Below are 23834 nucleotides of genomic sequence, written 5' to 3' on the forward strand. Positions count from 1 at the left end.
GTTAAATTCCGGAATTTCATGTTCAGGGAGATATTTTCTCTTCAAACCAGTCTCCTGCAGATATCCCATGTGGCATGTTTTTAATAAGAGTTATTCATTTGCTTAATATTTTCACGCAAGAAACCAACTAAGTACATTGGTGCAACTTCACGCAATTTTTGTTAAAATTTTATGAACTTCATATTAAAAAAACAGACCATTTTAGCAGTGATAGCTGGGCGTGGGGCTGGCATACAAAACAGCATGTAAACGTTCTAATGACATAATCTACAATGGCATATATCTCTTTCTGTACAGTCCCCTGGACTGGGTACACGATACGTTCCTCTCAAGCCACTCATGAAAGATGTATGATTACTTTAGAAACTACTTTACTGTTGATGTCGACAGGCCTTACTCATCTATACGATATGATGTCGTTATTGAGACCCACTCTGGGCATGGGAAAGGCGATGCTAAAAACATGAGAAGCAAACACGCAAAACTAACATAGTGAGAGAGACAGACAGCCAGATGGAGGGAAGGACAGACAAGAGAGAACGACCGAAAGGGAGAAGGATGGAGGGAATTGAATGATGAACAGATTTATTTACGAAAACAACACACAAAGCATGATTTTGATGAACCTATCCACCTCCTCCCTCAGACCTCGATTTCATGATAATTGCATGACCCAGTGGCAACTCATTTAATGTAGTTAACTACAAAGAAATGCATGTTATCCTCAGGGATATCAGCCGCCATTGTGAACAAGTTGAACCCAACATGATATTTACGGGATACATCCTACATAATGTTTAACTGTATGCCTATTAAACATCTGTGCATTTTAATGAAGATGTCTCAGGTTGCCTGAATTGCTTTCACAAACAAGATGGCTGACAGTTGTGTTGGAAATGTAACAGGCCAAGACGCAATATTTTCCAATGAAGCCTTAGCACGCCACCATGCCACTGGCGTAACAACAGCATCCGCAATCCCTGCGTTGCGGGTACACTGTCCACCGCCAGAGGGTCCCTAGCCGGAGAGCTCCTGGGTGGGAGCCCTCCATGCACTTTGCAGGGGGTGGCCCTCAAGTCTCTGCATGTGAATTTGCCACGCTTACCGTCTGGTTGGTATTGTGCTATCATGGTCACCGTCTGTCCAGCGCCTTTGAGTGCCGCTGCCGCCTGCTCGTGAGTCGCACCCCGCAGATCGATCCCATTTACCTGCACGAGAAATAGATACAGAAGACAGTTAATCCATGGGCTGCATTCTGAAGTACACAGATCAATAGACTGTCTGGTAAAACCTTAAGGTGACAAACTGTGCAAAAGAACTGCATTGATTTGAGCACTAAGTCTTCAGAAGCTCTCCTCCTACTGGAGTGATATTGTGTTAAATTATATTGTTTGATAAGAGTGGCAGATGTTTACATGTAGGGAACAGTGCTATTTTTAGTGAATACGACCAGTAACACAGATTGAAGAGCATATTAAAAGAAAATAGTTCAAAGTATATTTTTTTTGTTAACCATGTGAGCTCGCTGTTTAATTAACCAAATAATTACATTGACCTTCATCCCAGAATGTTTTAAAATATGTTATCAAAACACACTCCTGATAATAGTTGACCACCACTAGTTGTTGTTACCAGGTTGGTCCTTCCTGTAGCATTTGCTTGTCTGAATGATTACCCCATGCTGTAAGTTGGCCCTATATAGGACGTAGGAAGTGTTTGCCCCCTCTTTAAGTCTTTTGGATTAGGGTTTTGAGGGGACTTGCCTCAATTACTGTGACCCCAGACACCCTCCAGAGCCTTCTCCTACTTTAAAGTGTGCAACAGCTATAAATAATGGACCCTCAGGCCCAACTCTTCAGTACACTCTGGACTTGTGGAAAACTCAGAAAGACTGCTGTGCTGCTCTGCAAGAAGGACTGCTTCTCTGTTGACCTGCTGCCTAAGATGAAAGGACTGGAGCTGCATCTTGATCCCAGGACCACTAGTGTGACTCCAAGGTGTAGTTGGCTGGCCTCCTGATCAGAGACTCATAGCTAGAAAAGGCTCCAACAACTTTGAACTCAGCACCTAGACTCAGTCTGCTATGAGTCCTACCCCCCAAATGGTGCCAACCCTAGTCCTGGATCCTTGGAAGTGGGCCAACAGATGCTCTGCCAGCCCAGCTGTGGTCGAAACCAACGCAGAGTGAAGCATCTCCTCTCAGCCCCACTGTGGAACCAACACAGCACAACGCATCCCCATTCCGGACCTCGCATGGGAGCTCCCAGTCTCCTTAAATCCACCACTGAGTGATACATCCTCGATCCCTGAGACATCGCAAGCCACTGGTCGATGGGATCCTCGCTGATAACTCCGCATCTGAGCCCCACAGCTTTTTCGGAACCAGCAGTGCAAAATGCATCTTTGACACAGGACTTTGCATCACACGCCTCCCATCGACTGCATCCTCGATGACAATGCAGGAACTTGTATCGCAGACCCTTAGCTCAACGGAACTGTCACTGAGCATCAAATCCTTGACGTGGGATCTCACAACGCTCCCCAACCTGGATTTAAGGTACTTTGTTCAGCAGGCTTAATTTGGTCTCTGTATCCGTCTTACATTCCATCACTGTTGGTTTGAGCTTGTGACTATCCCGGTCTGGCGCAACCAGATAATCACAGTTGCCACTTTGTGCTTCTAGGTGGTTTTGATTTCAAATAATGTATTAAATCTGAATCTCTGTTTCTAAATTGGTGTGGTATTTTTCTTGTGCTGTGTTTTCACTTTATTACTATTTGAAGCAGTGGCGGGCGGGAAGCACACACACACTCATTCTTACATGCATGCACGCACATCCATTAACAACACTCATAACATTCAAACATGCACGCATGCACCAAACTTGAATTTTAAAAGATCACACACACACACACACTCATTCTTTCACACAAGCACGCACACACGCACATCCATTAACAACACTCATAACATTAAAACACGCATGCATGCACCATACATTCATTTTAAAAGAGCACACACACACTCATTCTTTCACACAGACACGCACGCACATCCATTAACAACACTCATAACATTCAAACATGCACGTACGCACCAAACATTCATTTTAAAAGATCACACTCACTCATTCTTTCACACACACACGCATGCACATCCATTAACAACACTCATAACATTCAAACTTGTATGCACCAAACATTCATTTCAAAAGATCACACACACACACACACTTACCTTCAGCCTCTGAGGTCCCAGGAGGGTTGGGATTGCTGCCTTCCCTCATTGGCTGAACTTAGGTGAGCCAATGAGGGAAGGCAGCAGTCCCCGCCTCGTCACAGAGTGGGATGGGGTCAGTGAGACTGCCTACCCCACCCCACTCTGTGACAAACTGACACTGATTGACACTTGTCCAGGGTGCTTCAGGGCTTAAACCTGAGGCGCCCAGGTTAAAGTCAATGGGTGACGCTTTCCTTGTCACGCAGGGGAGGGCCTCGAGGCCCCTTTGCTGTGGCAAGGAGGTCATGCCCATAGGAGCTGTGACCTCCTCAGCCCAGCAAAGTTCACCTCAGGCAGCCAGGAGTCTGCGCAAACGCACATGTCTGCTCCTGGCTGCCTGACCTGAACACGAAGAGTGTCTGTCAGGCTGCCCTTTGCTCAGCCTGACAGACACTCTTCATGAGGGGCAAAAGGTGGAGGGGGCATGGCCCCTCCGCCCTAAAGGACGGGTCGCGCCTGGTTTGAATTTCAGCATACATACTTTACGCATTGTCTCTAAGCTAACCCTAATTACTTTTGTGCCAAGGTACTACAGAGTTGATCACAGCTTAACTTAGGGTTTGCTTGTGTCTCACCCTGATAGCCTGTGGTTACTGCTTGAGTAGGGTTTCACCCCCTCAACCAGTAACCAAATTTCCAGCATTATGCATCCATTTTTAAATAATTTCATAAAACATCAAATATCTCATTATCATTTTGGGTACACCAATGTATTTCATTTGTCAATTTAAGAAGGTGATGACACTATGGGGGTCATTACAACATTGGCCAAGCTGTAACCGCCATGCAGCCGCCAATGCGGCCGCACTCCCGCGGTGCCCATTACAACATCCCCGCTGGGCCGGCGGGCGCAAACCTAGTTTACGCCCGCCGGCCCAGCGGGGATGCGGCCGCAACATAGGAGCCGGCTCCTAATGGAGCCGTCGGTGTTGCGGCCGTGCGACGGGTGCAGTTGCACCCGTCGCGCTTTTCACTGTCTGCTATGCATACAGTGAAAAGCTGCACGGGGCCCTGTTAGGGGGCCCCTGCACTGCCCATGCCAGTGGCATGGGCAGTGCAGGGGCCCCCAGGGGCCCCAGGACTCCCCTTACTGCCAGCCTCTTCCTGGCAGTGCAAACCGCCAGAAACAGGCTGGCGGTAGGGAAGTCATAATCCCCAGGGCAGCGCTGCTTGCAGCGCTGCCCTGGCGGATTATCACCGCCGGGGCTAAAACGGCGGGAAACAGCCGGCCCCGGCGGTGCGACCACGGTGCTACCGCGGCAGTCGAAATACGGGTCTCCGTACCGCCAGCCTGTTGGCGGTACGGACGCCACTTTAGCCCTGGCGGTCTCAGACCACCAGGGTCATAATGACCCCCTATGTTTTTACAAAATAACACTCACTGACTGCATATTCAATACACCTTGATAATGAATGCCAAATTATGGAATATGAATGCTCTTGCTCTTCCAAACATCAGGTGACATATACTACTTAGAAAAGGATTATGCTGTAAGTTATTCGGGGATCTTCTAAAATCTAAGGAGAGGTGTATTCTTTTTAGGATACTTGTGGAAAGGCTTGCTAGTTTACTTTGCTATGTAGATTCTCCCATAGGAGTCAAACAGAAGTATACAAAAATATGATGGTTGGAATGCTTGTATTAATCTCAGCCACAGGTAATTACTCGGGGCTCTGTCCCAGTTCTGTGTTGTTTTGCACACCAGGCCACCTCAGTTTAGACCCAGCCTTATGGAAATCAGTCTTGAGAGTCTGAACAGTCCAGTCTGAGCTGCCAGGCCAGGACTTCCCTCAACTGGAATAAAAGGAACCCAGGACCGGTTTCAGTCTAATTAGGACTCTTCAGTTGGGAATAGCTTGGTTCCAGTAGAACAGTGTGCCCAGGACCCACGTCTGGGCATACTTGTTCGACTTAGTGAGTCATACAAAATAAAATAAAAAGTGATGGGCAAAATGCTTGAATTAATCTCAGCCACTGGTAGTTACTCAAAGATGCATCCCAGTCTATCTTTTTTGGCATTATCATGCTCCATCCATGGACAGCCCCTCCAGTGCACATGACCTCCGCAGAGGGCCCACCCATAAGCTTTTGTACCACCCTGTTGCATTCCTATGCATGCATCATTCACTGGCGCTGATACTGAGTTACAGGAACTGGTACCATGGTCCCAGTACCCCCAAACAAAGGTGGAATCTGTCTGTGACCATGGTAGTGAAGCCTGATATGTATCTGAGACCTGCTGTTGTACCATGGTACCACACTGAGGTCCTTGCTGGATCCCACTGTCATACCATGGTGCCATCACCTAGAAGGTCCCTTTCGACATCCACTTACATGGTCTGTCTGAATTGCACAAAAGTGGGCAAAAGTTTAGAATTTGACTTTTATTTGGTGTAAATCTGTTCATTAGTTTTAAGCTAGATTATAAAAAGGTACTTAGGATGGGAATATGGGTACAATTTAGTGGTAAAAAGGTATGATATCTGTGTCGGAGGGAACGTTAGTAGTGCCACAAGTCAAAGAAATGCAAAAAAGGAAATATTAGTCCTCATTGGCACGTAGTGCAATTCAGAAATTATGCAATTAGCTGGCTGCAACATGGGCTAAAAATGTTGCAGCCACCAGTATAGGACCTGGAAAATAAGGCCCATATTTATACTTTTTTAGCACCGCAGTTGCGTCATTTTTTTATGCAAAAGTGGCGCAAACTTGCAAAATACAATTGGAATCGTCACTAAATTTTCCCGAAAAAGTACCCCGATGATTCTTGTTGTACATAGAAAGTTTTGGGGCGATCCATCAAGCGGTGGCTCAGAAAAAAGGGGGGTCAAAAAAGCTGTGTTGCCCATTTTAATTCCCATAGGACCTTTGAACACAACTACAGCCGGAACTCCTGGACAGAATTACACCAAATTTGGCAAAAAGCTAGCTGTTGGTACACAGATGTAGCTTTTGGTTGTTTGGTGTAATTCGGTCCAGTAGTTTAGGAGATATTTTAAAAAAAATCTAAATTTGTACATCTATGGTCGCAATGACTTTGCAAATAATAATCTTGAACATGGGGCTGCAGAGCTCTGATTGGCTGCCAACACGTCAAACCAGGAAGTTTTGGAAGCCATCTTGGGACTCAGCTTCATCAGAGTCCCACAAAAAAGTAAAAAAATAGAAGACAAGGTGCCTGGGTAGAGTCACTCTGACCTTTTAGCTTTGGTGCTAGGGTCCCAAAGGGACCCCCCTCAGTGAAATATTTTTTTTTCTTTTAAGAATGATGATGTGAATTTGTGACGACATCGCAAATTCGGGGAAAAATGTATTAAAAAAACAAGCATGGGTGCCCAAGCTTGTTTTTTACAAGGCCCCGGGTGGGCCAGGTCCCAGGGGCATTCACATTTTTATGCAGGGGGCCACCGGGCCTCCCACGACCAACAGTAAGGTTAAATGTCGAGTGTGCTGCTCTGCCTCCTTCAGCCTCAGGGACTGCCACCTCCCTAGGGCTTTAAACAAATGAAATGCAGGGGGGGCACCCGACCACCTCCCCCAGAGCCCCAGGGACCGCCACCTCCCTGGGGCTTTAAACAAATGTAACACAGGGGTCACCCTATCCCCATGGACCGCCATCTCCCCAGGAATTTAAACAAATGAAATGCAGGGGGGCTTCTTGGTCCACCCTCCGCAGCCCCAGGGGAAGCCATCTCTCCGGGCAAATCTTTTAAAGTGAATGTGGGAGGCTACTTAGCCCCCCACAGCTCTGGGGACCGCCACCTCCCTGGGGCACATCTTTTCAAGTAGATGGGGGTGGCACCCGGCCCCTCCACACCCCAGGTGATCGCCACCTCCCCGGGGCTAATTTTGAAAAAGATAGGGGGCCCGTTGTGGAACCCTGGTGCCAACCCTGGGACACAGCTGTTTGCTGTGACTTGGCGGGAGCTGATAGCTCCTGCCAAGTGACAGCAGACACTCTACTTGGATGAAGTGAGAGCTGTCAGACAGCTCTCACTTCATACGAGTGGAGGTTTCCTCTAAATCCTTGGCTGCAGAGATGCAGGCAAGCAAAACAGAGGAAACTGCTCTCACAGAGCTAAAGCAGCTCCCTCTATGTGACAGCAGTGCCGGTTCCCACAGGAGATGTAGACCCGGCTGGGACCGTGGGGGCCTTAAGGTTTCCCCAGCAGTCCCCAACATTGTGACTGAGTGCCCTGTGGGAGCATGAAGGCCCCATGGCCGGGCCCCAGGGTATGGGATCCCTGGGACCAAGATCGACTCAGGGGAGGTGGGGGCCTCGCAGCCCCCCAAAATAACATTTAGACCGGGCGACAGGGGATGGGATCCCTAGAGCCAAGATTGGCCGTGGACCCCCTCTCAAAAAAAAGAACATTGGCTGGGGACATGTGGCCAACCGCCCCTTGCATGATCAAAGCTGTGCACAGCATGGGGTTGGGTGGTTTTAGGGTTTGGATGCAGGCCCTGTGGACAACCCCCGCAGCACATTGCTAAAGTTCATGGGCAGAGCAGGGTTGAGTGGTTATAGGGGTTGGCTGCAGGCCCTGTAGACAATCACATCTGCGCACGGCCGAAGGACATGGGCAGCATGGGGTTGTGTGGTTATAGGGGTTCGCTACAGGGCCTGCGGCCAGGCCCTGTGATCAACCCCCACTGACAGTGCTGGGTTGAGTTGGGTGGTTATAGGGGTTGGTTGCAGGCACTGCAGCCAACTATCACTGCGCCAGCTGTAGGTCGTGTACAGCGGACAAAAGATTAAAGTATAGTAATTAAAATTACTATATGTTAAACAACATAGAAATTCACAAAAAAAATGAAAGTTACAGTGACGATATAGTTAGGAAAAAGAATTGAAAAAACATAGAAATTCAATTAAAAAAACAAAGGTTACAGGGATGTTATAGTTGGCTCACATTTCACACATATAAAACCATAGGAATTCAGCTGTTATAGTTACCTGAGCTAACTATAACTTGTGTCCCCTTAATGCACTCCTTATGACCTCACATATTACATCACTGATGATGTCTCAAATGACATCACTGATGACATCATCCACAGAACCACTCATACACCCACTGATTTCCCCATACAAACTCCTGTACATCCACACACACAGCTACTCACATACTCATTCACAGACCCATAAAACTACTTACACGCACCCCCTCACACAACTGACACAACCACTCACTCACCCATACAGTACTAACTCAGCTGTTCACACTTTCATACAGCTACTCACATACCCACTCACAGACCCATACAGCCACTCACACACCCATACAACCACTCACGTACCTACTAACAGTCCCACACAGCCATTCACACACCCACTTCCTCACACATACAACCACTCACACACCCATGCACTTAGCCACACAGTCACTGACACAGGCACTCACTCACCCCGGGACCCGGCCACGGGACCTAGGTGTCCGCCCAGGGCACCCAGTCACAATGTTGGGGACTGCGGGGGGAGCCTTAAAGCCCCCACGGTCCCAGCCAGGTCCCCATCTCCTGTGAGAGCCAGCATTGTTTCGTGGTGATCTGTCAAGCGGGTGCCAAGAAAAAGGGGGTGTCCCAAAACGTGTTTTTTCCATGTTAATATCCAAGGGGAATTCGAACTGGAATAGCAACTGAACCACTGGACGGATTTACACCAAATTTAGCAGAAAGCTTTGTGATTTGATTTAAATCTGTTCAGTGTTTTTTGAAATATTAAAGAAAAAACTAATTTGTATATATAGGAATGCGAAGGCTCTGTGAATCCTCCTGAAATCGTGCAGAGATCTGATTGGCGGCCAACACTTCAACAAGGAAGTGCTGGCAACCATATTGGGACACAGCTTCAGCTGACTCCCCAACAGTGGGTGGCCCTGCTCCGGGGACCACCTCCCCAGGACTATTTTGATTATAAGCAGAGGGGCCTCACGGCCCCACCGCAGCCCTGGGAACCACCACCTCCCTGGGTAAAACACTGAATTACATATGGGGGGCATGCAGCCGCCCCGCAGCCCTGGGAACTGCCACCTTCCCAGGGCAAACACCGAATTACATGCAGGAGTGGCATGCCCCTCCCCACAGAATTGTAGTGGGCCCCAGGGCAAATACAACATTGGAGGGGACTATACCGCCCCCCTCATGGAGCATTACATGGCCCTTGGGACCGCCACCCCCTAGGGCTGCCTCCTGCTATGTCCTGGGGTGCCCACTCCTGGGATGAAGCTGTTTGCTCTGACTTGGCAGGAGCTTTGACAGCTCTCACTTGATGGAAGCAGAGGTTTACTGGATTTCCCTGCCTGCAGAGATGCAGGCAGTGAAACAGATGAAACAATTGCTCTCACAGAGAGGGAGCTGCATATTTAGCAGCTCCCTGTCTGTGACAGCAGTGCTAGCTCCCACAGGAGGCGGGGAGCTGGCTGGGACCGCATGGGTCTTGAGGCTCCCCCTGCACTTCCATTGCACTCTAAGTGCTCTGAGGGGTACTCAGGAGAGATGGCCAGGCCCCGGGGATGGGGTCCCTGGGGACTGAGATCAGCTAGGAGAGGGGGGCCGCATTGACCCCTCCCCAAAAATATAAAAATGTAGAAGGCTTGGCCCTGGGGGATGGGGTCCTCAGTGTCAAAATCAGCCAGGGGAGGGGGGGCCGCATGCCTGCCTCCCTAAAAAATATACAAAACAATGTAGAAGCCTGGGCGCTAGGGGAAGGGTTCCAGGGGCCGAAATCAGCTGAGGAAGGGGGCCATGTGGCCCCCTCCTCCACTTATTGAAGGCCTTGCCCTGGGGGATGGGGTTCCCAGGAACAAAATCAGTTGGGGAGGGGATCCGCTTGGCCCCTACCTTCATTTATTGAAGGCTGGACCATGGGGGATGGGGTCACCGGGCTGATATCGCCACAGGGAGGGGGGGGCAGGTGCCCCCCATGGTATTGTAGTGGGCCCCAGGGAATGGGGTTCCCGGGGCTGTAATCAGCCGGGGAAGGGGGTGCCACGCAGTACCCCTCCCCTACACTGCACATTTACTCAACGAGGTAGCACTTACTAACTAACCAGTAGAAAGTGCTCCAGTTGGGTAGACATTTTGTGCAAACTCTGGACTCTTGTTGGATAAAGGAGCAGGTGTGCTTCCATTCTGGCCATGATGCTCTTTTCACAGTAATTAAACCTCAGCAGGAAGCCCCTACAAATATAAATGCAGCAGGTGTCCCAGTTGAAGCTCCACTTCTGGAAAGGACAAATGATCCTAACTCTTGGGCTTCACAAAGGCATAGCAAGTGTGTTGAAAATCAATCTGAAATCCTTCATAGATGTAAATGCATCTTTCATCTACTGGAGCTCAATTAGACACTCTCATACCCACAGAGACCCTGCAGTCAACCCCCAACACCCACGGCATTTGGCTGTGCACGGTGTGACGTTGGGTGGTTATAAGGGGTCGGCTGCAGCCAGGCCCTGTAGCCAACCCTCACCACGCATGGCCAAAGGTGTTTGGGTTAACGTATAGTAATGAAAAGGACCTTATGTTAAAAAAAAGAATAGAAAATCACTGGAAAAAACAAAGGTTACATTGACATTATAGTTAGGAAATATAATTATTAAATCCTTAGAAACTCATTAAAAAAATACAAAGGCTACAGGGACGCTATAGTTAGGGTCTGAATTTACTTACATAAAACCAAAGAAATTCAGCAGTTATAGTTAGTTATTTCAAGTCACTATAACTCGTGGCTTAAGGTAACTATAACTCACGCCCCCGCCATAAATAAAATATACCTCACCTATGGGGTGTACCATGAACCATATCCTCACAAGGGGCTGGGGTAACCAGCACACTATCAAAACCAAAAAAAAGTCCCCCTTGTGCATCAAATAATTATATTAACTAATTGTGGATTTCATGTTACACAACTCACAAACAGGGGAGAGAACTATTTTGATTATTCAATACTTTAATGTAGAACAAAGTTTTAGTATACAATTACCCTATTCAAATGCAGCCCTGGTGATTTTACAAAATAGAGCCTGAATCCCCTCCTTCTTCCAGATTCAGTACCACCCTCCAGAGCTCATACTGTGTCAACAATTTGGTCCCCTTATTAGCGATTCATGGAGACCATCCACAGGACTTGATGGAGGTCCATCAATTCAAGGGTGATCAGAAGATTAAAGCAAAGCTAAAATCACTTAGCATTGCCCTGCCATCTGCTGTTAATTTTCATGAAGAGTGTGTTCCTATAAATCACTATTCTTCAGTCAAATTATTTTTTACGAACTGCCATCCACAGCGTGTTCTCCCATCCTTAATCAAGAGTGATTGAGGATGGGCCAAGACGCAGTGGCTGGCAGTTCGTGGAGCTTTGCTCCAATCTTCTGATGAAGGAGGTTCATGCTCTATTTTGTAGAATCATTGTTAGAAACGGGGTTTCTGGTTGGCTAGGGTATGCACCTCAGCCAGGCAGAACCCACCCACTCTAGTCAGGGCAAGGGAGTTACACGTCCAAGATAGCCCCTGCTCACCCCCTTGGTAGCTTGGTACGAACAGTCAGGCTTAACCCGGAGGCAATGTGTAAAGCGTTTGCACAACACACACACACACACATGTGACGCAATATCCCCACCACAAAGGAAACACAACACCAGATTATATGAAAATATACTGTATTGTACACAACTCAATTATCAGACCAAACATCACATATCAGTACTATCCTGCTACCTTAGCAGTTGTCAGAACGTTACACATTAGTTACTCTGCAAATTAGCAGTAGTCACACATAACACACAGGTTACTCGGTATTCTGCAACATATGCAGTAGTCGGGAAACACGTTATCACATTAGAACACTTGTCATAAGAATATCATAAAACGCCCATATTAGGAACATTAGAAAACATATGGCAAGTTAGGGAAACATACTAGCAAGTCATGCCCATAAAAGGAACATTTGCATACATATGTATAAAAAAACACCATCAAAAGACAGGTAGGCAATATATAAATCAGACAAAGTCTCTAGTAAGAACTTATGTTCTATATATTGTCCTTTAACAGTACCTGGCTTGATGAAGGCACCTCCAGTGCCTAGAAGATGAACAATGGGGCCCCCGGCGCTCCTATGCGCAAAATGGGGGCCTCTGACATCCTTTTGAGGAGAAGAGGGCGGCACGCACCTCCTCTAGACCATTGACGGGCCCCTCCGGGGACCGTGATTATTGGGGGCCATCCAGGAAGCGCTTTTCAAAGCGCTAAGGCCATACTTATAGCCCGGGTTGCGGTGGTGATTCCAGCATGAAATAGGTGCCTCGAAGTGCCTGAGGGCACAGAAGAGCGCTCTCTCAGCGCAAAGGGGATATCAAGGCAGCACTCCTTGTGCAGGGAAAAGTTACAGGGGTCAGGGGCCACAGCACCCTGCCCTTGGGAACAATGAAGCAGGAAGGAGCACAAGGCTGGTGGGTCCAGCTACAGGCCAGCACAAGGGGTGCAGATGATGGCAGTTCCTCCTAGTGACCAGGCAGGTCACAGGTTAGCACAGCAGCAGCAGTCCAAGGCGGTTTCCTGGTGAGTCCATTCAGCAGCGTCTTGTGTCCAGGTTCAATTTCCAAGAGTGTTCAAATTGTGGGGAAAATTCCCCTGTACTTATAGTCAGTTCTTACAGTGTTTTACAATGGTAGGGAGGGGAGGTTCCAGCCAGTTACAACTGGTTCTGGGAGTGCCCCCTCTCTCCTTTCAGCACAGGCTCCAAACCTCAGTGGGGGGTTAACAACCCTATTTTGTGAGGCCAGGGCACAGTCTTTACAAATGCAGGTGTACCCCGCCTCTCCCGTCTCTAAGCCCAGGAAGACTATTCAGTATGCAGATGCACCGCTGTGACACCTCCACCCTCCCTGTGTACAGGCTGTCTGAAAAGTATGCACAAAGCCCCAACTGTCACTCTGCCCAGACGTGGATTGGAGTCAAGCTGCAAAACACCAGAGTCATAAGCACAGATAAATGCGCACTTTCTTGAAGTGGCATTTCTGTGATAGTAATAAAAAATACACCCACACCAGTAAGCAGCATTTATTATCACCATCACAACCATACCAAACACGCCTACGCTACCCCTTATAAATCAGACAATACCCCTTACACATAAGGCATGGCATTTCTAATGCAATCCTATGAGAAGGCAGCACTCACAGCAGTGAGACACCAAGTTAGGCTGTTTGGCACTACTAGGACAGGCCATGCAATATGGCACATGTCCTGCCTTTCTACATACATGGCACCCTGCCCATAGGGCTAGCTAGGGTGTACCTTAGGGGTGACTTACATGTAGTAGAAGGGGAGTTATGGGCCTGGCAAGTAAGTTTAGATGCCAGGTCCCTGTGGTAGAAAACTGCGCACACAGGCCCTGCGCTAGCAGGCCTGAGACAGGTTTGAAAGTCTACTTCAGTGGGTGGCGCAAGCAGCGCTGCAGGCCCACTAGTAGTATTTAATTTACAGGCCCTGGGTATAGAGATACCACTGTACAAGGGACTTATAGGTAAATTAAATATGCCAATTAGGTATAAGCCAATCATACCAACTTTAGATGGGAGAGCACCTGCACTTTAGCGCTGGTCAGCAGTGATAAAGTGCTCAGAGTCCTAGACCAAGAGCGAGAGGTCAGAACAACCAGGAGGAAGGAGGAGGAAGGAGGCAAAAAGACTAGGGATGACCCTGCGTAAGGCAAAAAGTCTAACAATCATCATTATTTATTTTGTTTACATTGTCCATATGTGATTTATGTGTAATTTTGTTTTTAGAAGGAAGTGGTGGTGGGTTCAAGTCGTTCCACCATAAAGGAGACATGAATGTGGTACTTGTATATTAAAACTTTATTCTAGGTTAATGCATTGACTAATCAAGATATGTCTCTTCTGTGTTTGTGAATTGTATATCACGGAATGCAAAATTCACTAATAGATTTATTTGATGCACTTGAGGGGCACTTTTGTTGGGTTTGAAAACGTGTAGAAAAGGCAGATTCCCTACCAGGTTCTAGAAAATGAAAGCACTAATCAACACGTTCCACTCTATAAACAGATCAATGATTTGTCTGTTTTTGACAAAGTGCCAGTCAATATGCAATTTTGTTTAGGCTTGTTATGAACACGAGAGCTCCAACTATAATTTACTGTAAATAAGTTTACATTGATTTAGCTTCACAAAAAATAACACACTGGGTCCGTATGAAGTAACTAATGGATTTACTCAAGGCAGGTGTGCTACATTTCATAGCTGTAATATCTCTATCCTGACCTTTTATTTATTACCCAGACTACTTTAGAATGCCTTGTCTACAACGTCTGAGAGTGTTTAGTGAAATCTATAGAAATCTATAGAACTTCTGGCCAGGAGAGGAATCATTTCCTACAAGTCTTCACTTTTGCTTTAGAAAGTGGTGTTGGAAAAATAAATATGACTCTTATGGAGATCCTCTGTTTTCTGGGTCCTCCCACTTTTTCAGATGTATATTCAGATGTATATGTATATTGAGCATCCTCAGCCCTAATGCAAGGATGGAAGTTGGGCTACCCGTCCCAATTGTGGTGAAGTTAGTCCCGCACACTCCTGGGCTCTGGTGCCAACGAACCTGGTGCATTATTCATAGCCATGTCCCTGCAGTTCATGCTGAAATGGTCAGTCAGAGTCACAGTGCAAGTGTTCTGTCAGGATAACATGAGATAAAACTAACTAAGCCCAATTGTCTTATTTAAGTTTTTGGTAAAATCACAGTAAGTTGGCACTGGAAAGACGCCAGTGGCAGGCAGATTAAATATCTTACAAATAGATACAAATTCATGTTTGGCTAGAAAAATGTGTATGCATTAACTATGTACTTTTTCTTTTTCTGTTTGATTTTTTAAATATAAAATTGTTCAGTATAAACAATTATTGCATAAAACACATAGGGGAATATTTACAAGAAAGTGGTGCATCGGTCCTGATGCGCCACTTTTCTTGCATCGCCCCTGCCCCACCTAATGACACCATGGTTGAACCGTATTTACAATACGGCGCACCATGGCAGTCATTGGGACAATAGCGTCAAACTTTTTGATGCTATTGTGGCGCTTTTCTGCACTGACTGTAAAAAATGTTGACGATACTGCAGCAAAGCACAGGTCGGACAATAGGTTACCATGGGTGCGTCATTTTAACGCCTGCTCTGAGCAGACGTTAAAAATGACAGAAAAAATTGAGCCATTCTTTCGGGCCTCCCTGCTTCGGAATGCACCCCTTGTATACATTAGGCCTGGTGCAAGCATACTGTGTGCGCAAGGGTTTACAAAGTGGCACAATGTAAGCATTGCACCACTTTGTAAATACGGCGTGGGAGAAAGACATTCTTATTGCTGCCTTAACTTCAAGAAAAATGACGCTAGGGCGCGCAAGGTGGCGCTAGGGTCTTGCACTTATGCCCCATAGTATTCTAGAGTCATAAAGGAATCAGAGCACAATTGTGGTACCACAGAGGTTATCGTAATCGGAAATAGAGTCACAAGTATCAAGAAGTGAGGGCGGATGGAAGAGAACAAAAGGGGGAAAGGGACATAAAGGGAAAGATAAGGAAGAGCATTCATCAGCTAGAAGTTATTTATATAAACTTCTCTTGAACAACAATATGCAATAACTTTATAAGATATGAGAGTAACCCCACTAAGGCCCATATTTATAGTTTTTGGCGCAAACCTGCGTTAACGCAGGTTTGCCTCAAAAAGTATAGCGCCGGCTAGTGCCATTCCTAGACGCCGGCCGGGCGCCATATTTATGGAATGGCGCTAGCCGGCGCTAAGGCCCTGTCCGCGTCCTTAGAAAGGATGCTAACAGGGTCGGGGAGGTGTACGGGGAACCGGGGCTTGTGCACCAAATTATGGCACTACACTGTTTAAAGGCAAATACATTCCCTCTAGGCAGTGTAGCGCCATTTTCTGCCACAAAAGCCCCATGGACATGGCTCCTGTCTTAATAAAGACAGGAGCCATGCCCACCACCCAATCTCCATGCCCAGGGGACAAGTGTCCCCTGAGCATGGCCATTGGGGCCAGCGCTGTGTAGGGGGCCCCAAGTCAGGGCCCCCGAGCTGTGTAAAGAAAATACTCACCTGGGCTTACCTTGGATGGGTCCCCCATCCTTATATGACCTCCTGGTGTGGGTAGTGTCCCTGGGGACAGGGATGGCACCTGTGGGCAATTTCCATGGTCTCTGACCACGGAAATCTGTCTACAGGCACCCTTACGCCTGCCCAGACCCAGGCAATAAATACCGGCGCTAAGCAAGCTTAGCGCCATTATTTAAGGCCCCCATCCCCCCGTACTGGATTTTAGCACGGTGGGATAACTATGGTGCAAAGGCCATATCATCATTTTCTGGACAGGAACGCCTACCTTGCATCTCATTGACTCAAGGTAGGCTTCCCCTCCAGAAAATGATGTAAAATACATAACTTTGGTGCTAGACGTGTCTAGCGCCAAAAATAAATATGGAGTTAAGTTTGCACTGAATTAGCATTAAAAAAATGACGCTAATTCAACGCAAACCAGGGCCTGAGTGTAGCAAGAGGAAGGATAGAAACGTTTGGAGATGACTGTAATCATTAAGGCACAGAATCCAAACCCAACATCCCATGGACCTTCTGCATGCTGCTGAAAGCAGGGCCGATCAGTGTGGTTAGTGCCCACCTGCCCCAGGTGTGAGGAATCATGGAGGGCGCTGTTCACACAACAGAGGTAAATCTGCATTCGCAGAAGTAGGCGCAGATTTACTACTTTTGCCATTCACTGGCATAGCCAGCATTAAAGCTACCCAAGTCACCGGTTTTAGGTTTGCTACTGGCAAACTCACAAGACATTTATTTATACCTTGCAATTTTCTAAATAGGGAATTGTACATAAATTGCCAATTTTTTTATTTGCTTTTTTCCTCCTAGAAGAAATACTGTTAAACGGGTGAACTTTCACAAACTGCCATGACAAACCATGATCAGCCAATTTCTCATGTGTGGGATTTACTGCTGCGTAACTGCATTTACATTTCTAGCCCTAGAGGCAGTGCTTAATTTGCGCTTGTTGTTTCCGGTGCAGAGCACCCGCACTTATTTTTGAGGGCCGGGGCTTATTCTTCTGCCCCAAGCATTTGCTGCGAGCAAAAGACACATGTGGGAAAGACGGAGGAAGGGAAAAACGAAAAAGCGTCACAACGTGAGAAAGCAGAAAGCTGCTAGAGTGAGCTGAAGGGGCAGGGAGTGGTTTTAAATGGGTTGAAGAGGCCCGAGATGGGTTCAGGATTACACCCCTCAGTATTCCGTGTTCCCACATTTAATTTCAGCAGCCGCGTATTTAAGAGGAGGGCTTTGGGCACCGGCACGTTTTTATTTACAAATTAAGTACTACCTAGAGGGTTACCAAAGGCTGAACATGACTTGGAGGATCAAGGTATGAGTGAATTTCAGAGTCTATACATTAGCCTTTCGCACAAGGCCACATCGATCTTTTGAGTCATCTTCCATTCTTCATACATGGAACGTCTATCTATCTTTCTTTCTTTCTTTCTTTCTGGTTCAAAAGAAATAGGACAATGTTATAAATTATCACAGGTAAGCAGCCATAGAACCACAGTTAAATGTTAAGGTGAGCGGAGAGAACAAATTACGGGAAAAAAACGAAACGGACAGCGTGTGTCCGCAGAGTGAAATGGGGAAAGGAAAACAGAGGAGGGAATAAAGTGGCGCGAGAAGAAGTGATAGAGAAAGATTTTCTGAGAAAGTTATGTTTTCAGAAAGCATCAAAAGATAGTTGGATTTGGAGAGGGCAGCATTGAAATCATTGTTTCACAGCTGCAGACCCTTCATTAGAAGAAGCGATATACTATAGCAGAGGCTTTGCTGCCATCTTGTGGCTAGATACAAAAAAGAAAACCTAATTAACTAGTTGGTGTGCTCTTAGTATACTTGCAAGGTATCAGAATACAAGTCATCCAGTCTCATGGTGATTGGTAGCAGAAGCATACTGTAAAGAAATGGCTCCCTGTTGCAGTTACCCCCCACTTTTTGCCTGATACTGATGCTGACTTGACTGAGAAGTGTGCTGGGACCCTGCTAACCAGGCCCCAGCACCAGTGTTCTTTCACCTAAAATGTACCATTGATCCCACAATTGGCACACCCTGGCATCCAGATAAGTCCCTTGTAACTGGTACTTCTAGTACCAAGGGCCCTGATGCCAAGGAAGGTCTCTAAGGGCTGCAGCATGTCTTATGCCACCCTGGAGACCTCTCACTCAGCACAGACACACTGCTTGCCAGCTTGTGTGTGCTAGTGAGGACAAAACGAGTAAGTCGACATGGCACTCCCCTCAGGGTGCCATGCCAGCCTCTCACTGCCTATGCAGTATAGGTAAGACACCCCTCTAGCAGGCCTTACAGCCCTAAGGCAGGGTGCACTATACCATAGGTGAGGGTACCAGTGCATGAGCATGGTACCCCTACAGTGTCTAAACAAAACCTTAGACATTGTAAGTGCAGGGTAGCCATAAGAGTATATGGTCTGGGAGTTTGTCAAACACGAACTCCACAGCACCATAATGACTACACTGAAAACTGGGAAGTTTGGTATCAAACTTCTCAGCACAATAAATGCACACTGATGCCAGTGTACATTTTATTGCAAAATACACCCCAGAGGGCACCTTAGAGGTGCCCCCTGAAACTTAACCGACTATCTGTGTAGGCTGACTAGTTCCAGCAGCCTGCCACACTAGAGACATGTTGCTGGCCCCATGGGGAGAGTGCCTTTGTCACTCTGAGGCCAGTAACAAAGCCTGCACTGGGCGGAGATGCTAACACCTCCCCCAGGCAGGAGCTGTAACACCTGGCGGTGAGCCTCAAAGGCTCACCCCTTTGTCCCAGCACCGCAGGACACTCCAGCTAGTGGAGTTGCCCGCCCCCTCCGGCCCGGCCCCCACTTTTGGCGGCAAGGCCGGAGAAAATAATGAGAATAACAAGGAGGAGTCACTGGCCAGTCAGGACAGCCCCTAAGGTGTCCTGAGCTGAGGTGACTCTAACTTTTAGAAATCCTCCATCTTGCAGATGGAGGATTCCCCCAATAGGGTTAGGATTGTGACCCCCTCCCCTTGGGAGGAGGCACAAAGAAGGTGTACCCACCCTCAGGGCTAGTAGCCATTGGCTACTAACCCCCCAGACCTAAACACGCCCTTAAATTTAGTATTTAAGGGCTACCCTGAACCCTAGAAAATTAGATTCCTGCAACTACAAGAAGAAGGACTGCCTAGCTGAAAACCCCTGCAGAGGAAGACCAGAAGACGACAACTGCCTTGGCTCCAGAAACTCACCGGCCTGTCTCCTGCCTTCCAAAGATCCTGCTCCAGCGACGCCTTCCAAAGGGACCAGCGACCTCGACATCCTCTGAGGACTGCCCCTGCTTCGAAAAGACAAGAAACTCCCGAGGACAGCGGACCTGCTCCAAGAAAGGCTGCAACTTTGTTTCCAGCAGCCTTGAAAGAACCCTGCAAGCTCCCCACAAGAAGCGTGAGACTTGCAACACTGCACCCGGCGACCCCGACTCGGCTGGTGGAGATCCAACACCTCAGGAGGGACCCCAGGACTACTCTGATACTGTGAGTACCAAAACCTGTCCCCCCTGAGCCCCGACAGCGCCGCCTGCAGAGGGAATCCCGAGGCTTCCCCTGACCGCGACTCTTTGAATCCTAAGTCCCGACGCCTGGGAGAGACCCTGCACCCGCAGCCCCCAGGACCTGAAGGACCGGACTTTCACTGGAGAAGTGACCCCCAGGAGCCCCTCTCCCTTGCCCAAGTGGAGGTTTCCCCGAGGAACCCCCCCCTTGCCTGCCTGCAGCGCTGAAGAGATCCCGAGATCTCTCATAGACTAACATTGCGAACCCGACGCTTGTTTCTACACTGCACCCGGCCGCCCCCGCGCCGCTGAGGGTGAAATTTCTGTGTGGGCTTGTGTCCCCCCCGGTGCCCTACAAAACCCCCCTGGTCTGCCCTCCGAAGACGCGGGTACTTACCTGCAAGCAGACCGGAACCGGGGCACCCCCTTCTCTCCATTCTAGCCTATGTGTTTTGGGCACCACTTTGAACTCTGCACCTCACCGGCCCTGAGCTGCTGGTGTGGTGACTTTGGGGTTGCTCTGAACCCCCAACGGTGGGCTACCTTGGACCAAGAACTGAACCCTGTAAGTGTCCTACTTACCTGGTAAAACTAACAAAAACTTACCTCCCCAGGAACTGTGAAAATTGCACTGTGTCCACTTTTAAAACAGCTATTTGTCAATAACTTGTAAAGTATACATGCAATTTTTATGATTTAAAGTTCCTAAAGTACTTACCTGCAATACCTTTCGAATGAGATATTACATGTAGAATTTGAACCTGTGGTTCTTAAAATAAACTAGGAAAAGATATTTTTCTATACAAAAACCTATTGGCTGGATTTGTCTCTGAGTGTGTGTACCTCATTTATTGTCTATGTGTATGTACAACAAATGCTTAACACTACTCCTTGGATAAGCCTACTGCTCGACCACACTACCACAAAATAGAGCATTAGTATTATCTATTTTTACCACTATTTTACCTCTAAGGGGAACCCTTGGACTCTGTGCATGCTATTCCTTACTTTGAAATAGCACATACAGAGCCAACTTCCTACATTGGTGGATCAGCGGTGGGGTACAAGACTTTGCATTTGCTGGACTACTCAGCCAATACCTGATCATACGACAAATTCCAAAATTGTCATTAGAAATTGATTTTTGCAATTTGAAAAGTTTTCTAAATTCTTAAAAGACCTGCTAGGGCCTTGTGTTAGATCCTGTTTAGCATTTCTTTTAGAGTTTAAAAGTTTGTAAAAGTTTGAATTAGATTCTAGAACCAGTTGTAGATTCTTAAAAAGTATTCCAACTTTTAGAAGCAAAATGTCTAGCACAGATGTGACTGTGGTGGAACTCGACACCACACCTTACCTCCATCTTAAGATGAGGGAGCTAAGGTCACTCTGTAAAATAAAGAAAATAACAATGGGCCCCAAACCTACCAAAATACAGCTCCAGGAGCTTTTGGCAGAGTTTGAAAAGGCCAACCCCTCTGAGGGTGGCAACTCAGAGGAAGAGGATAGTGACTTGGAGGAAAATTCCCCCCTACCAGTCCTATCTAGGGAGAACAGGGTCCCTCAAACCCTGACTCCTAAAATAATAGTCAGAGATGCTGGTTCCCTCACAGGACAGACCAACACCTCTGAAATCACTGAGGATAACTCCAGTGAAGATGACCCCCTGTTAGCCAGGATGGTCAAAAGATTGGCTTTGGAAAAGCAGCTCCTAGCCATAGAAAGGGAAAGAAAAGAGATGGGCCTAGGTCCCATCGATGGTGGCAGCAACTTAAATAGGGTCAGAGATTCTCCTGACATCCTAAAAATCCCCAAAGGGATTGTAACAAAATATGAAGATGGTGATGACTTCACCAAATGGTTCACAGCTTTTGAGAGGGCTTGTGTAACCAGAAAAGTAAACAGATCTCACTGGGGTGCTCTCCTTTGGGAAATGTTCACTGGAAAGTGTAGGGATAGACTCCTCACACTCTCTGGAAAAGATGCAGAATCTTATGACCTCATGAAGGGTACCCTGATTGAGGGCTTTGGATTCTCCACTGAGGAGTATAGAATTAGATTCAGGGGGGCTCAAAAATCCTCGAGTCAGACCTGGGTTGATTTTGTAGACTACTCAGTAAAAACACTAGATGGTTGGTTAACTGGAAATGAAGTGTGTGACTATGTTGGGCTTTATAATTTGTTTATGAAAGAACACATTTTAAGTAACTGCTTCAATGAAAAGTTGCATCAGTATCTGGTAGACCTAGGTCCAATTTCTCCCCAAGAATTGGGAAAGAAGGCAGACCACTGGGTCAAGACTAGGGTAACCAAAACTTCCACTGGGGGTGACCAAAAGAAAGGGGTTACAAAAACTCCCCAGGAGAAAGTGGGTGACACTAGAAACAAAGAAAAAGAGTCCTCTGTAGGCCCCCAAAAACCAGAACAGGTGGGTGGGCCCCAAGACACAACCCAAAACAAAGGTGGGTACCAGGGTAAGAACTGGGATGCCACTAAGGCATGGTGCCACAACTGTAAACAGTCTGGGCACCACACCAAGGACACTTCTTGTCCCAAAAACAAACCCCAGAACAAAATTCCAGGGGTAACCAGTGTAGCCATGGGAGATGACTCCTCAGATGAGGAGGTCTTCATAGCCTTCAACTGGAAACAGGGCCCAACAGGTGAGTTGGAGATTCCAGAGGGAAGTAGACACTTCCACCACCTACTGGTGAATGGAATCCCAACCACTGCCCTGAGAGACACTTGTGCCAGTCACACTATTGTGCATGACAGGCTGGTGCTCTCAAACCAGTACATCCCAGGTGAGACTGCCAGGGTAAGAGTTAGCCCAGACAGGGTCACTAATAGGCCTGTGGCTCTTGTGCCCATAGAAGTGGGTGGAACTTTTAGCTGGAGAAGGGTGGTAGTCAGTACAGACCTCCCCCTTGATTGTCTCCTTGGAAATGACTACCCAGAGGTTAGTCAGAGCCCAAGAGAGGAACTGGTCCAGTGCCAGTCCTCTCCCAAGGATTCTGGAGTGCCTGCCTCTGCAGTAAATGCAAGTAGGCCCCAGAAGAAAAAGAAAAGGAAACAGAGTAGGAAAGGCGGACCACCTTTAGCCAAGGTTCCAGCAAGCCAAGGAGATTCTGCTCCAGTAGGGGAGAACTCCAAAAGTGGCTCTGATAAAGTCCAACCTGACCCACAAGAAGTCCTGGCTAGTCAGGCAACTGTTAAGCCTGAGTGGGTGGCTCCTCAGCTAACAGAAGAAAGAGTGGAAGAAGGGTGTTTACTACAAGATGTGGTAACCCCCCACTCTAATACAGCAGACAGGCACCCTGAACCCAAAGAAGCCTGTAACTTAGCCCCTTCCCTTGTAGGTGAAGAGCTAAAGGTGTGGTTCTGGGCACTGACAGCTGTCAGTGGCCTCTGCTGGGTGTTAGCCTTTATGGCTGCACTATCCTTGGCATGGTGGTCTGACCCCATGCCAAATAGCAAGTTAGGCCCCCTGACCCTGTTGGTCATGGTGGGGTTACTCCAGCTCTGGGTAACCTCTTTGGGTAAGCTAGGGGTGACCCTGGCTAAGATAAGATTAGCAGAGGTGGATACCTCTAACCCCAAAATAGAGAGAATGGGTGAAGACATAAAAAGCACAGACAAGAGGCAGTTCAGACTAGGTCCTATCACTGTGGAAGTGGGTCAGTTCCCCAGAGGGAATGACCTGAACAGGAGGATGTAAGGCAGAGTAGGCCCTGCAACAAACCAGCCATTTCCTCTACTCTTCCTCGCCTGACAGACTAGGAAGACTCTTCCAGCTTTGGCTGAGTCTCCTGGCCTGTGGGCTGGGGGGGGCTTGTGTAAAGAAATGGCTCCCTGTTGCAGTTACCCCCCACTTTTTGC

General features: G+C 47.5%; 1 protein-coding gene across 2 annotated transcripts in view; it reads right to left on the reverse strand.

Moving 5' to 3' along the window:
* The window catches only part of LOC138249824 (disks large homolog 2), a 3298389-nt gene that overhangs the window by 1371420 nt on the left and 1903135 nt on the right, over positions 1-23834 (reverse strand). For both annotated transcript variants that reach the window (XM_069203947.1, XM_069203948.1), the window contains exon 12: positions 1106-1208. In XM_069203947.1, coding sequence (XP_069060048.1) covers positions 1106-1208 — 103 coding nt within the window. The remainder of the gene's footprint in view (positions 1-1105; positions 1209-23834) is intronic.

Source organism: Pleurodeles waltl, chromosome 8 (assembly GCF_031143425.1).
Source record: "Pleurodeles waltl isolate 20211129_DDA chromosome 8, aPleWal1.hap1.20221129, whole genome shotgun sequence".
Lineage (NCBI taxonomy): Eukaryota > Metazoa > Chordata > Amphibia > Caudata > Salamandridae > Pleurodeles > Pleurodeles waltl.